Source organism: Globicephala melas, chromosome 3, assembly GCF_963455315.2.
Source record: "Globicephala melas chromosome 3, mGloMel1.2, whole genome shotgun sequence".
Classification (NCBI taxonomy): domain Eukaryota; kingdom Metazoa; phylum Chordata; class Mammalia; order Artiodactyla; family Delphinidae; genus Globicephala; species Globicephala melas.
Window position 1 is genome coordinate 35,936,091 of NC_083316.1, and position 15,668 is coordinate 35,951,758.

General features: G+C 38.2%; 1 protein-coding gene across 6 annotated transcripts in view; it reads left to right on the plus strand.

The window, feature by feature from the left end:
• NNT (nicotinamide nucleotide transhydrogenase) overlaps positions 1-15,668 on the plus strand; it is a 259,323-nt gene that overhangs the window by 176,704 nt on the left and 66,951 nt on the right. For all 6 annotated transcript variants that reach the window (XM_060295754.2, XM_030881981.3, XM_030881977.3 and 3 more), the window contains 7 exons: positions 6,356-6,489; positions 6,983-7,174; positions 7,728-7,881; positions 11,250-11,411; positions 12,226-12,336; positions 13,193-13,338; positions 14,543-14,738. In XM_060295754.2, the coding sequence (XP_060151737.1) occupies positions 6,356-6,489; positions 6,983-7,174; positions 7,728-7,881; positions 11,250-11,411; positions 12,226-12,336; positions 13,193-13,338; positions 14,543-14,738 (1,095 nt within the window). The remainder of the gene's footprint in view (positions 1-6,355; positions 6,490-6,982; positions 7,175-7,727; positions 7,882-11,249; positions 11,412-12,225; positions 12,337-13,192; positions 13,339-14,542; positions 14,739-15,668) is intronic.

The window sequence follows — 15,668 nt, forward strand, 5'->3', positions numbered from 1 at the left end:
TGCAGTGCGCAGGCTTCTCATTGCGGTGGCTTCTCTTGCTGTGGAGCACGGGCTCTAAGTGTACAAGCTTCAGTAGTTGTGGCTCGCGGGCTCTAGAGCACAGGCTCAGTAGTTGTAGTGCATAGGCTTGGTTGCTCCGCGGCACGTGGGATCTTCCCGGACCGGGGCTCGAACCCGTGTTCCCTGAATTGGCAAGCAGATTCTTAGCAACTGCACCACCAGGGAAGCCCAGAAAGTTTTTCTTGAGCCTGCTTAATTTGACGGCTTACAGGCCAGGAAGTTAGGAATTTCCCCATCTGATTAAATGCCATTGAATAATTCCGGTAAATAATGCTAAATGCTCTTGGGAATTATTATAAAATTTTGTGGTAAGCCTTTTTCATCTTGGTGTCTTGTTGTTCTTAATATTTTTAGTGGTTTCCTATTAATTTTTCCTTCTTTCTTTCTTTTTTTTTTTTGTGATTAAAGTTGTTTGTGAGGGCTTGATTCTTTTTCCAGTAAGATAGAATCTGAGAATTTATTGATTTCAGATGATCACGTTAGGCCTGATTTATTCAGAGAGGTATAATATATTGCAAAACTTTCCAGTAAATCTTTAGCTGTTGAGATTTAGTTTAAGCCAAATCTCTCTTTTTTTAATTTACTGTTGTAGAGAGGCCAGTGGTATATTCTTTTGCTGCATAGTGAAAAGTTGTTAAAGCTATTTTTAGAAAGAAGTAATTTTTTTCTAGAAATCTTTGAATTTACTACTTTAAAAACTGCATCTTAGTATTCGTTTAATGAGAAAACCCATGAGTATGAAAAGATCCTATGAATTCAGTCACATTTCAGAATAACTTTGTGTGAATCACAGCCATACATACATACGTCTAGAAACAGTGCACATGTGTGAGGCGTTTTTTTCTGTCTATTGGCAGTTCTGGGTGCACACAGAGATTCAAGGATGCCTTACACTAATCTGTGGCACCTCTACTCACCCTAAATAATGGCCATCCAATTGGGAAACTATAATTAAAACTTTTAGATGAGTGCTTTAAGTATCTTAGCTATTCTCCTAATAAATCTTTGAATGCAACTAATCTTTGAATGCAACCTCTTTCAATCCTAAACTATTAGACCTTAGAGCTGTAAGTAAAGCTTTCCTTCCCCATCTAGCCTGCACGTGGTAGGCACTAAGTTATTGCTTGAGTCAATGAATGGATGAATCCTTGAATGATGACTGTGAGTGCATGTTGTCCTACCATTGTCTTGGCAAAAGTATGGAAATAAACTCCCAACTGGGAGGGAACTGAGTAATCTTACCGGGAATTTAATGTCCATGAACCATAAGGAACCAAGAAATATTTCATGAAGTTGAACATCTTTCACCCACAGTTTGTATTGTGCCAGGAAAAATATTAAAAAATTTTTTTCTCCTTGTTAATTTTTTCAATCAGTGATTTTTGGGGGAGGGTGGTTTGAAGAGATGTAACAGTCTTGGTCTTTTTGTGTATCTCATCTTTTGCAGATAAATGATAAAATTAACAGAAATGAGCAGTCAAAAGGGGAAAGCCCAATTGTGCCTCTAAAAAAATACCTCTTATCTGCCTTCTTTTATTAACTCTTCTGCCTTCTACAGTCCTGTCTTGAAACACCTGATATGCTCATTGGATCTTTTATCCTTGTGTCTAGGATCTGCACAGGGCTGTCACTGGGGTAATTATGGGACATCTCTATATGGGACATCTCTAATTAAACATTGGATATATTCTTTTCTATGTTACATATTATAAAAAAATCTGTGCACATCTTCCTGTCTATTATCCATCCTTAGTTATGTTTCTGTCTGCCTGTATAAGTGTTTGGATTCACTCTTTGAAAGGCTGTCCTAACTGTATAGCTTCCTTTGCTGTAGCAGGGAGGGCAGAGGATTTTGAGTGCAGTGTTTTCAATTGGTAAGTTAACAGACTGGTTAAGGGCATTTCTAAGTTATTTTAATTCTTCTAGTGCAACTCTTTAATCTCTGTCCTCAGCTTAAACGGGGAAACTTTAAAACTTTATGCTTTATCTGTTTATAAAAATAGTATGACTTGTTGGAAATGCAGAAAGTACAAAGTAGAAAATAAAGATCATTTGTGATCCTTCTACTCACTGAAAAATACTCTTAACATTTTACCATTTTCTTTCAGCCTTTTTTCCATGCATTTTTATCATGTTAGATGAAGATAAAATATCTTTCTTACTTTCTCCACTTAATATTATTATATCATAAGTTTTCTCCCTTAACATAATAAGTCAATAAGAACTCTTTGCAAATATATTTTAATGGTTTGTGGAATTTTCTTGTTTGAATGTGCTGTATTTAATGTAACTGTTCTCGCAAAGTTAGCCTTTTCATTTATTTCCAGTTTTTGTCAATTAAAAATAATGTTCTAACATTTTTTTTCTGCTTATTCTTGTATCTGTACTTTCATTGATTTCCCCAGGATTAATCAAACCTTAGAAGTAGAATTACTGGATGAATGAATATCAATATTTTTGGCCTGTTGATACACACTTGATCTACTATGCTTTGTTGAAAGATTATACAGTTCATAATCTCATTAGTAGATTTTCCAGCTAATTGTTTCATTTCAGAAGTATTAGCATTTTGTTGACTCTTTCAGTTTGAGGGCAAAAATGTATCTCACTCTTTGTACTCACATTTCTTTTAGTCTTACTGAGGGTGAACTTTCTTCATTTGGTTGTTACCATTCTCTTTGAATTGGCCATTTGTATTTGCTGTTTATTTATCAATTAGGATCTTAGTGTTTTGGTTTTATTTAAATTTCTGTGAGATTTTTATTGTATTAATTTTTTGTCATGTTTATTTTTTTTGAGGATAGTAATACATACCTTTTTCATATTTAAGCCTTTTGACATTTTCCTTTGTAATTTTTCCCATTGCTGTAAATTTAGGAAGTACTTTTCAATCCAAAGACAGGAGAGATATTCACCAAGTGTTTCCTTTTTTTCTTTTCTTTATGGGTTGATTTTTTTCTTTTATTTTTTTTCTTTTCTTTTCTTTTTTTTTGCGGTACGCGGGCCTCTCACCGCTGTGGCCTCTCCCGTTGCGGAGCACAGGCTCCGGACGCGCAGGCTCAGCGGCCATGGCTCACGGGCCCAGCTGCTCCGCGGCATGTGGGATCCTCCCGGACCGGGGCACGAACCCGTGTCCCCTGCATCGGCAGGCGGACTCTCAACCACTGCGCCACCACGGAAGCCCTTCTTTTATAATTAATTCTGACCTGTAGAGTTCAGAGTTCAGTTTGAAGTAAGATATTAGGTTTGGGGAGTTTTTTCCCCCAAAACCTAGCTAATCATCTTATTCCTTTTGTTCCTTCCATTTTGTGATGCCGCACTTACCTTACATTACATTTTTATCATAGTAGGCCGTCAGGGTAGGATAGTACTTTGAAATTTCCTTCTCAGTCTTTCCCTCCCTTGACCTAATCTTTTGAGGATTTGCTCATTTGGAACTTTTTTGTGCTACTCTGCTCCTCTTTTGGCTCCCTTTCTTCCCTTCTTCTGTTTTTAATTTGCATTTCTGCACTTTTCAGAATTTTCAAAAAGTTAATCCACATGTGAGTTCTTAAAGGCAGCTGCACTGTTATATTCATCATTGTATTCCCTGTAGCCCTTATTGAATTTTTGAACGTATAACATGAAAACAAGCTCTTCTAGAACACTTGGGAGATAAGAAAAAGCACAAAGAAGGAAATAAATTATTCTTAGTCTTACTACTCAAAGACGTCCTGATATTGTTAAACATTATACTCTATAGAATTTGCTAGGAACTATATAGTATATGTAATATTTTGTGTGTGTGTGTGTATGTATCTATACACACACACACACACACACATTCTTGAAACATTCATACATATGTATATGTAAATTTTTTTTTACTGAATGGGAACATCCTATACATACTGTTCCGTTGTGTGCTTTTACTTGTAATAATTCCATGTCTTTTAAACATTCATCTGTAATTTAAGTCTATTCTTTTAACTTACCTTCCAGTTATTTGTCTATGTACTAAGTAAAATACTGTTACGTGAAAGAAAATGCTATCCTTTCAAAAGCGGTTGAATTTCCGAGTGATGATATGGACGGAACACCTGTTACCTCTGTTATGACACACGTGTGTGTGTGTGTGTGTGTGTTGTGTCAGCCACTGCAAAATTGTTTTGTGAAGGTTGAATAAGTAAAATCAAAGAAGACAAATAGGTGGTAGGTACATCAGATGTTTTCTAGGGAGCCTAAATGGTTTTGGCTACTTGACGTCTTATAAAGTGGGCAGCATTACAGATGCAGGGTCTGATCTGTAGCTATAGATATCTCAGAAGGAAGAAGGAATCCAGAATGTCTAGGGCGGGAGAAATTAGTTAGATGCCAAATCCAATTTGTGAGGTCGATGGTCGTAAAGTTGGTGTGGTTAGAATTCAAAGGGGTTGCGCCTGGATCCAACTTGGTTCTAGCCAGAAGAGTAGCTTAAGGCACGTCGACCTAAGACTGGAGGGTCCAAGTAAGGTGGGAGGAAAGGCTGTGGCAAACGAGAGTCTGGTTAATAACGAAGGGGCTCTGGACAAGGGCTGGGGGTGGGTGGTGACGACAGTAAATACCTGCAAAGTACAGGTTAGCCGTTTAAAGTCGCCACTTTATGTAGATGCAGCCACGTCATCCAGAGCTTTACATCACTGCAGTGCTGGTCAGCATGACCTTTAGTTTGGGACGAGTCCTCAGATGCTGTTGTTTGCATCCCCAAATTCTCATGCTCGAGTAATGTTTAAGTATTCAAGATACCTTTAGTGGACTACAGTGGGGGAGGGTAGAGGAAAGGAATACGTAATTCCAGAGAATTTTGAGAAGTGGCGAAACTACCAGGACCAAAGGGTGTGTTGTCTTTGGGAAAAGATTTCCTCATTCTTGCTCTTTTTCATGGAGACTCAGAAGAGAGAACCAGAGCTTCTCTTAACAAACCATTGTGGCTGGAGCAGATGGTCCAGTGGGGCAGTAGTGAGGAGAAATGCTAAGAGGAGTGCTTCAGCCCGGGGAGAAAGGCCTTGGGTAATAGGAGGCTTAGGAGTTGGGCTTGATCTTGGAAGTATAAGGTTCGCATTGAGAAAGGAGGTACACCCACACGTATCTTTACAACTTTGTCTTTCACACGTACTACAAAAAAAAGGTTATCTTTCTTTTTTGAATCGCATATATTCCAGTCAAGTAGATTGAAAAGCAGATTATTATCATGCAAATTTTACTTTGAGTTGATTTCCATTTATAAAACTGACAGTGCTTTTACTAAAATTCTGTAGACACAGAGTTGAAAACTTTCGAAAGAAGGAAAAAAAAGATCATTAGGCTATTAATTCTCTGCTTTCCTGTGGCCAGTCACGCAAGTTTATTTCCTTTCTCTTTTGGCTTAGATATTTACACTGTTTTATGAAACTTGAACGAGGTATTATACCCACAGTGTGGACCCCTGTTGAACATATTAATTTATGTTAGCTTGAAAAATCCTTATGTTTGGTGCTTTATCCTCTATGAAAGAATGAGTAAACGATTTATTATAAGATGTGAAATATCTCATGAGGGGCAGGCTCCATGAGAACAGGGATCTTTTCTGTTTATCTACCAGTACACTCCCAGCACCAGGCATGGAGCTCGACTCACCAGAGGTGCAGAATACATAGTTGTTGAGTGGGAATAAAAATGTGTGAGTGGTTCCTAAGATTGTTTGGAGTTGTGGTATCCTACTGTTTCCATTTCATGGTACTTCCCTGTCTCTCCTCGAAGTTATCCTGTGTTAAATTAAGGTAGATTAATATAGCATGTGGGAAAATCTGGTGCCATTGGTTAAGATGATTGGAAATACTCTATTTTGTCATTCATAGATTACTGTTGAATGTTCCCTTGACATTTGTGATCTTTATGAATCGTCCAATTTGGGTGCACATAGTTTCCTTACTAGCTTATTTATTATGCATTTTTAAAGAAACAGGCAAAATGTTGATCTCTTCATGAGTGGTACAGGCTGTAAACCAGTTGGGAAGAGCAGTGCTAGCTGAAATTTCCATGCTTTGCAAATGACAAGGCTTGCTCTCTGGCTAAGCGGCTCCCTCCCACCCACTGGCTTTGCAGCTCACACTCATCCTATTTCTTCCTTAGGAGACTGACCAGTCTCACCTGTGTTATGAACTTTAGGGGGTCTCTTTGAAAGAGTTATATATTCAGATGTTAAATTCCTGGGTACCCAGAGACTACTGTAATAATTAGAATATAAAGTTTTAAGAAATTACCATGTAATTTGTACTCTTTTCTTTGGTTTTATTAGGTAAAAAAGCTCCCGTTTTGTTTAGTAAAGAAATGATCGAGTCCATGAAGGAAGGTTCAGTTGTTGTGGATTTAGCTGCTGAGGCTGGCGGAAACTTTGAAACCACCAAGCCAGGAGAACTTTATGTTCATAAGGTACAGCACAAAGCTTCCTCTATCTATGAACCTGTTCCTATATCTTTATTGATTTGTGAGAGGGTGTTTATTGCTTTAAATATTTAGAGAAACTGAGGCCTGAAATTTTCTAAACTTAAAAACAGTCACATTTAAAGCTCCTTTTTTTTTTGTGGTGCGCGGGCCTCTCACTGTTGTGGCCTCTCCCGTTGCGGAGCACAGGCTCCGGACGTGCAGGCTCAGTGGCCATGGCTCACGGGCCCAGCCGCTCCGCGGCATGTGGGATCTTCCCGGACCGGGGCACGAACCCGTGTCCCCTGCATCGGCAGGCAGACTCTCAGCCACTGCGCCACCAGGGAAGCCCTAAAGCTCCTTTTGAAATATGTATTTGTGAGTGTGTGTGTATATTTATAAAGATTTGTAATTTCAGAACTTAGCCTTGACTGAGAACTGTCCTAGAAAGAATATGGGCATTTAGTAACAGACCTTTCTGACTGTATTTTTGTTTGTTTAGGGGATTACTCACATAGGCTACACAGACCTTCCCAGCCGAATGGCCACTCAGGCCAGCACCCTGTATTCCAACAACATCACCAAACTCCTGAAGGCCATCAGCTCTGACAAAGACAATTTTTATTTTGAAGTGAAAGATGACTTTGACTTTGGTACAATGGGTCACGTCATTAGAGGAACTGTAGTGATGAAGGTAAGTGAAGAGATCTGTTTCTCCTGTGTTTTCATTATATATTTGTTTTAGGATTTTTGTTTACAGAACGATCCTATTTTGGAATTGGGATATATTCTAATAAAGTATCGATGTGTTGGGTTTATGCCAATAAAAATTGTTTAAAAATGTAGAACAGTTTAAAGAAAAATATTGCAAGATTTATATACATGTGTGACTCACCTAAAATATGCATTGCTTTTGATACACAGAAACAAAAAAACACAAAAAACCCAGAATTGAATAAAGTAAAAATTAAATATTCCCCCTCCCCCGCCTATCTGCTTTTAAGTTTGTTCTGTATTCTTCCTTATATGTTCTGTACACGTACTAATTGTACATCTATGTGTGTATGCATGACACAGACATTATTTATATACATGTGTGATATATATTTATATAAAGTGATATTATAAATTACGTGAATTTCTATATTTATTTAAAATTACTTTTCAAAGAAGAGTTTTTCCCCAACAGTGGATTGACTGAATGCTGGATTGACTTTAAAAAGTACTATTTTTCTGATTTCTGTTAGGATGGCGAAGTGATCTTCCCTGCTCCCACACCGAAAAATATTCCTCAAGGTGCCCCAGTAAAACAGAGGACAGTGGCTGAGCTGGAGGCTGAAAAAGCAGCTACTGTCACGCCCTTCAGGAAGACGATGACATCAGCTTCTGCATATACAGCAGGTGAGGGTCCCATCTATGAAGATTTAGTCCAGATTCTTTGAATTTTGTGAGTTATGTATTAATTGTCAAAATTAGTATATGAAATGCTGTTGTCCTTTGTTGGATTCCATCAGGACTTGGGCCTGTTAGAAGCAATTTTCACATACATGTCATCTGTCCCACCTCTGTGAACGTGGAGACTGCATTGTGTACCCTCAGAGATGCAGGCACTGGGATAAATGCTGGATTGAATGTGTGAAATAATACATAGGCTGTTAATACTTTTATAGAAAACATTTAAAATATCGTTAATATTTTTATATATATCAAATATAATGAGTATTGATGTATGACAGATTGTGTTGGTGTTAAGTGCATGTAAATGTGGTTATTGGTTTATTTTTTGTGGTTTATAAAACATCACTTGTGATTATCTGCACCTCTGGGTAAGACTGGGGAACCAAATATTTGCTCTGAAGAATAAACAGTAAGTTATTCACCTAGTAAAAAAAAAATTCAATTAAAAAATTTTTATCTCTTTCTTTACAATTTAACATAGATTCTTTGTTTTCTAATTCACCTTCATGAAGGCAGTAAAGAATTATCGTAAAATAATGATAAATATTCATTCTGGCTATGAACTGTTAGAGTCTGAAATATGGATATTTGATTTTAAATTGGTTTCTGTCTCATAGAATGAAGTAAAAATGTTTAGATTTGCTTAGAGCCAAAATAAAAACAAAACAAAAGCAAACTATAAAGAATAAGGACCAGTACAAAGCACACAGAATTCTTGTAGCCTCAGCATTCTCCAAATTCCCATGTGAGTCCAGATGTTTTAAAGCTAAATATGTAACTCTCCTTGAATAAAGAGCAAGTCTCAGCAAAATGACTGAAAAAGCCTTTAGTTGCGAACATTGTGAATAGATGGAGCAGTGTCCCTATTTGCTCTTACTTGTTAAAAAAAAAGAAACCATTTTACTGTTTTGTGCATGGAGAGTATTGTCAGCAGGGTTGTAAATTTCCATTTCTCTTTACAATTCATAAGGAAATGTAGTGAGGCATGAGTGATGATTTATTTTTCTAGGTTTCTCTTATGTTTATTGAGTCAAGGTTTATTGCATTTTAATAGATATGACATTGGCATATTCCAGTGAATAAAAGGTTGGCCTTATATTTATTTTCTGTACCCTAAAACTTCCTCCTTTATAATAAAACCAAGCGTTTTTCTTGTGTATTTGTTAGGAATCTATTTGACTAGCATTCTTCAAAGAATGTGATTTGCTTTTTTTCCCTTTTCTTTTTTTCTCTGTTTTTCTTTTCTTTTTCCTCTGTTATACAAACTAAATGTAGCACATTTGACATTACTGAATGTATTATAGAAAAGACTTTAGTTTATTAAATAGTTAATAAGAAAACCTGGGGCTTCCCTGGTGGTGCGGTGGTTAAGAATCCACCTGCCACTGCAGGGGACACAGGTTCGATCCGTGTCCCGGAAGATCCCACATGCTGCGGAGCAGCTAAACCCATGCACTACAACTACTGAGCCAGCTCTCTAGAGCCTACAAGCCGCAACTACTGAGCCCATGTAGCACAACTACTGAAGCCCACGTGCCTAGAGCCTGTGCTCCGCAACAAGAGAAGCCACTGCAATGAGAAGCCCACGCACCGCAACAAAGAGTAGGCCCTGTTCACCGCAACTAGAGAAAGCCCTCACGCAGCAACGAAGACACAACGCAGCCAAAAATAAATAAATAAAATAAATAAGTTTATTAAAAAACAAAAGAAAAGAAAACCTTCAGATGTGGGATTTCTATCTTAGATGCCCAACACAATTGACTGCAGGTTATGGTAATTTAGTGCTTCTGAACTAATGTGGGCATTTAATGAGTGCTAGGCATTGTGCTAAAACACTTCACGTGCCTTAGCTCGTTTATTCCTTATAAGTACTCAGTAAAGTGGGCATATTATTATTTTCTTTTTCCAGATGACGACAGAGAGGGTTAATAATTTTACAGATGAGGGTACTGGAGCACAGAGAGGTTAAGTAACTTGCCTGAGATCACACAGCTGACAAGCAGTAGAGCCAGGATTTGAACCAGGCAGTCTGGCTTAAGAAAACATGTCCTTAAATATAACCCTATACAGCCCTTCTCTGATGTTTAACTGAAACACAAAACAATATTCTGTCTAACTCTCCCTCCAGATGGTTAACAGGCCATCCATTGGAACACTGGAAATCTTGTATGTGGGTAGGAAAATAAAAATTAAAACTACAGAGACTTCCCTGGTGGTCCAGTGGTTAAGACTGCGTGCTTCCACTCTGGGGGGTACTGGTTCAGTCCCTGGTTGGGGAACTAAGATCTCACATGCTGTGTGGGGCAGTGAAAAAAATTTAAAAAAAATTTAAAACTACAGTCTTATTGACTGATGTAAAGTAAAATGAATGTCAACTGCTAATGTTCCAGCTATGCCACTTATAAAGAAATAGTTTATATCAAGGGATAAAAGTACCTTATTCAAAAAAGTTAAATTCCAGCTTTCTGGTCACCCATTATCATTTGGTTTTCACTGACCACTAGGTAACCCTTTCCTCTGTTGCAGAACAGCCATCCACATGTTTGCTATTAGGAAAGGCGATAATTAAAGATGTATGTTGAGAGCTGACTGTTTGTATTCTGCACATTCTTAATTTAATTCGTATTTTTTTTTTTTTTCCTTTTCTTTGTAAAATCCTGTTTGCTGACTTAGTGTTGGGGCTGGAGCTGACTACCCTGGCCAGCAGTCCAGTCCAGATTCAGGAGCAATTGCAAAACTTCTGTCCCGGGTGGGTGGAAGCCATATGTTTTGGGGAGGTGCTGGAGTGAATGAAATCCTTCCTACTCTCTTAAAATCCTTCTTCCTCAGCCAAATCTGAGAGTGACATGAACTTGGCCTCACAGAAGTCTGTCTTATAAAGGTTGTGTGTTGCCCAAGTAGAAAATGCTTTGGTAGATCCTTTATAGGCCTATAATTCTGGAATAAAAACACTTGTATAAACACATGTGGCACTGTCAGTGAAAGTTAAAATGGGGAAGAGGACAAGTTATACAGAGGAAAATGTGCAAATTGTTATTAAGGTGACTCAAATTTTACTAGATGTTTAAAATTTATTTTATTTTGGGGAGTGGTGGTCAGGAAGTTGAATTTTGTTCGCAATACCTTTAACTCCCTTTCACCACCCCTCTTCCCAGTCATGGAACATCTCAAAAAATCTCATTATTGGCAAGGGTGTGGAATTTTAAAGCATTGACTGTCCCACATGTTTGTTTGTGTGTGGGTGTGTGTGTGCTTTTAATCCTCCCGAGATAATTGGATGTGAACTCACACGCTTTCCTCTCTTTCTCTAGGTCTCACTGGGATACTGGGTTTGGGCATTGCGGCTCCCAATTTAGCCTTTTCCCAGATGGTGACCACTTTTGGCTTGGCTGGCATTGTGGGCTACCACACTGTCTGGGGAGTGACCCCCGCTCTCCACTCACCACTGATGTCTGTGACTAATGCAATCTCAGGTTTGTTCGCCTCTTGTTTTCCCTCAATTTAGGTTTTCAAGGGCTTATTCAACTCTAGGAGTGCTTTCCATGAGGTTTATAAAGTCTGTGTTTTCCAAATTGTAGGGCTTGGCATCTTGGTGGTTGTGGTGACTCGGGCTCCCGGAGGGTGCAGAGGTGGGGTTGGAAGTGAGAGGCCGATGGAGTGTGTCATACCTTTGGGCTGCTCCTGTTGCAAGCAGTGCAGAGCTACTGTTCCTTCTTTCAGTTATGATTTCCTTTAAAGAAGGGATTCCTCTGATAAAATTTGGAAACAGTGTTTCACAGCGGCAGCATGGTCCATGCAGGGTCCACACAGCTACGTGGACAGATGTGGGAGCTGCTGTGGCTTGGAAACCATGGCCCCAGTGGGCATCTCTTGCACAGGCATGGCTTTCAGGATCTCCACCGGGAACAGGTCCAATTCCAAGAAGTACTATGCTCAGGAAAGCCCAAAGGTATGGGCTTTCACCATCATATATTTATTGTTCATGCATAGTATTTTCCAGTTGTGTAACCACCAGAGGTCCCTTTGCACCATGAACAATGTTGTCTAGTAACATTATTGATTTATATCTTTATCAGGGGAACAGAGCTAGAAAGTAAAGGTTAAAATTCTTATGCAAAAGGAGAAAATGTTTTGGTAACTCTTTGCCCACAAGAGTACTTCAGTGAGAATGTGTGTGAGAACTTTCTCCTTTATGATGCATGTGCTTGTGAGGTCTTTCAGCGATAACATTTGATTTGGCAGCACGACTATTAGCTACTGTTTAATATATCCATGCTTTCTTCCCAGGGTTGACCGCAGTTGGTGGGTTGGTGCTGATGGGAGGACATTTGTATCCTTCCACAACTTCTCAGGGCCTTGCTGCTCTTGCTACATTCATATCCTCAGTCAACATTGCAGGTATGAGGACGGTGAAAGAACCCAGAGTGCGATTTTTAGTGGAGACACGAGAAGCAAATATAAATCAATATAAAACAAACATTCTGATTTTTAAGAATTTAATCATGCCTTTAAAAAATGTTTCACTCAGATGATAAATGCTCTGTGTGAAGGAAAATTAGTTATTTTGCCCATTGGTAAGTTTTAGAAACTATTTGATAAGAGAACACCCCTCCCCCTGAATGCCCCAGAGGTTAACTACAATGCCTACAGGTTAACTGGAAAGTTATTTAATGCATAGTTTTGAATTAAGCTGACTTAGAGCTATCACCATAACATCTTTAAATGGGTATAATTTTCGATAAAACTTTAGCCTTTTGCCTTATCCTGGCCTATGTTCCTGAAAACTGAAAGCCTAGCACATCACTTGTATATGAAACTCATTCGATGATATTTTGTAGCTATAAATTCTTTAACGTGTCCAAACAGACCTGGTGCCAGCTGATACGGTAGTTTTTCTTTTATCGCTTATTATAGGGTTTAACAAACAGAATAACCTATTAGAAGAAAAACCCTGGCCTTTGATCTTCTGCATTCCCGAGCTGTTTGAATGGCTGTTTATTGTTAGTCATGCAGAAATGGTTGGTTTTATACTCTGAGAGCAAATTTTCTTCCTAAATGTATTAAGGGTTCCTCCCTTCAATGTAACTGGCTTGAATAATAGAATAACTTCTAATTTCGAGGTTCTGAAATGTTACTTAAAATGATATTTATTCCTAGATGATAAAGATGTGCTTAAAATAGAAAACTTGTAGCCCTTTAAAAATTATGTTGCTCAATGAGATACCTCTTTCTGTTTTATATTTACTTTGATAAGGTGGCTTTCTGGTGACTCAGAGAATGCTGGACATGTTCAAACGTCCCACCGACCCCCCAGAACACAATTACCTGTATCTGCTCCCTGCGGGTACCTTTGTTGGAGGATACTTAGCTGCCCTCTCCAGTGGTTATAACATTGAACAAGTAAGAGTCTCTTTTGAAAGCTTTTACTTTTGTACTGTGTCTTCATCCCAAGTAGACCTAACATTATCATTACCAAAATTCAAATTCTATCAAGCAAATATGACAGTAACTTTTGAAACATCTTGGTCAAATAGAGCATTCTCATCCTCTAAGAATCAGGACCTTGGATTCTAGAGACAGATTTGCCTGCCAAGTCTGCAAGGATGGGTTTACCTGTTTGTCCCTAAGTTTTTCCACATGTAAAAAGAGGCAAGAAGTTTATTAGTACCCTTTTTATGTATCTGGCTGGATTGTTGTAGGGATACAATGAAATAATCAGTAAAAAATTTTTATTATTAGATATCATTAGTCCTTTTCCTACTTACTTTCTTCCCCTGTGGATCCAGGAGATGTTATGCCAGTGCATTTAAAAAAGCTAATTTAAAAATGCATGCTGTGTAGAGAAACAGAAATAATCAAGTTGAACTTTGAAAGTTCCATGTCTAAATATAATTTATAATAGAGACTCAACTTTGTTCCAAACTCAGTCATACCTTTCTTTTCAATGACTATTTCAGCCTCTCTGACAGCTGAAAAATCATGTCTCCTTTGGTTTCTGCTGTTTCTAACATGTACTATTTGTTGAATGAACACAATCTTTTTTGAGAAGAGTTAGAACAGTGAGTCAGGGAGACGTATGTCTGCATCCCAGATTTGCTATTTACTGATCGTTTGCCCTTAGAAAAATTATGTGGCCTCTTTAAGCACTGGTTTTCTCTTTTATAAAATGAGGATGAAGAGTCTTTCCTCCTGTGACTCTCATGAGACTGAGTTACAGCATAAGTAAAGTATACAGCACGGTCTCTGGCACTTACAACCTCAGGGGATGGCTCACTTATAGCATTAGGTCAGGTCTAGATCCCATAATAACTCCATTTAAATTTAGGTACTTTTATATGCATTTGTATGCTATCAAGTCCAGAAGAAGCCAATGTACATAAATGGTATAATTGCAAGTACAATTTAAAGTATTTAATATGGTAATATCCTTAATGGATAGGAAAATATATTGAAATATTTTAAAAGAGAGCTCTATTGGTCCTTCTATTGTCTGAATTTAAAATTGTCCTTAGAGAATCATGTTTCCTCAAGAGGAGTTCTCCTTAAGCTAGTAGACTGAAGGTTTTGATAATCTCTCTCTTTCTCTTCCCTTTCCTTTGAAAAGATTGTGTACCTGGGCTCTGGCCTGTGCTGTGTTGGTGCCCTGGCCGGGCTTTCCACCCAGGGAACTGCGCGTCTTGGCAATGCATTGGGCATGATTGGGGTGGCTGGAGGCCTGGCAGCCACCCTTGGAGGCCTAAAACCGTGCCCAGAACTGTTAGCTCAGATGTCTGGAGCAATGGCTTTGGGCGGTACCATTGGTAAGCACTTTTGGGTTTCTGCCTTTATGTAAGTCCATGCCCTTTGAACACCTGATGGCAGTTAGGCTCAGAGATTTAAGAATACTTTTTTAGGAGTAAGAACTTTTTAATTGCACTTCAGTTTCTGAATATACATATTTCTGTTTGAGGCCCATATTGATGAAGGAATTAAATTGCCTTAATGGAAGTTGCTTCAGTAAATATTCTTTTGGCAAAAAGTCATCACAGTTGGTGTAATTCTCATTCAGAAGTAAACATTTTAAAACACTGAGTAATATCAACTGTGTCAAAAGAGTGGGCTGAGAAATGCCTTGTGCTCAGTTCTTGTTTTCCTTTATTGACTCTGTCCAGTTAGCTGATAATTGAACAGGGAATTGGAATACTTATATGTGTACTATCTATAGGCTCATCTTTTATTCTGCTGGGTATAAATAACAGCAGAAGATTCTGCTTCAGAGACCTGTTAAAAACGTGAAAAACACGTGCCAGCAGAAAAAACACTCTTTTAGTCTTATTCAGTGGTGTGCTGGGGTTGGTTGGTAAATTTTCAAGAATCTTTCGAGCTGGTTATTAAACACAGCTATTATCAAAAATTAAATTATATAAACTTAAAATTAAATAAATTAGAAACAAAGGTAATAATCCTAAACACTCATGACTTTCTAATGAATTCACTAGCTTTTATTATCTCTGCTTTTGAGATTATCCATGTGTCTTGTGTCTGTGTGGTAGAAATACTATGTAATGATGGGGCTTCTGTACATCTCTTCCTGAACCCATATTTAATGACATCATGTTGGTAGCTTGAGAGCAGCCATGGCAGTTGTATTTACACCATGGAAATCAACAAATTCTGTGAATCTGTGTTTCATTTATTGTTTTGTTCATTGTCCATACCTAGGAAGGTGATGGAGAAAATTTAATAATGCA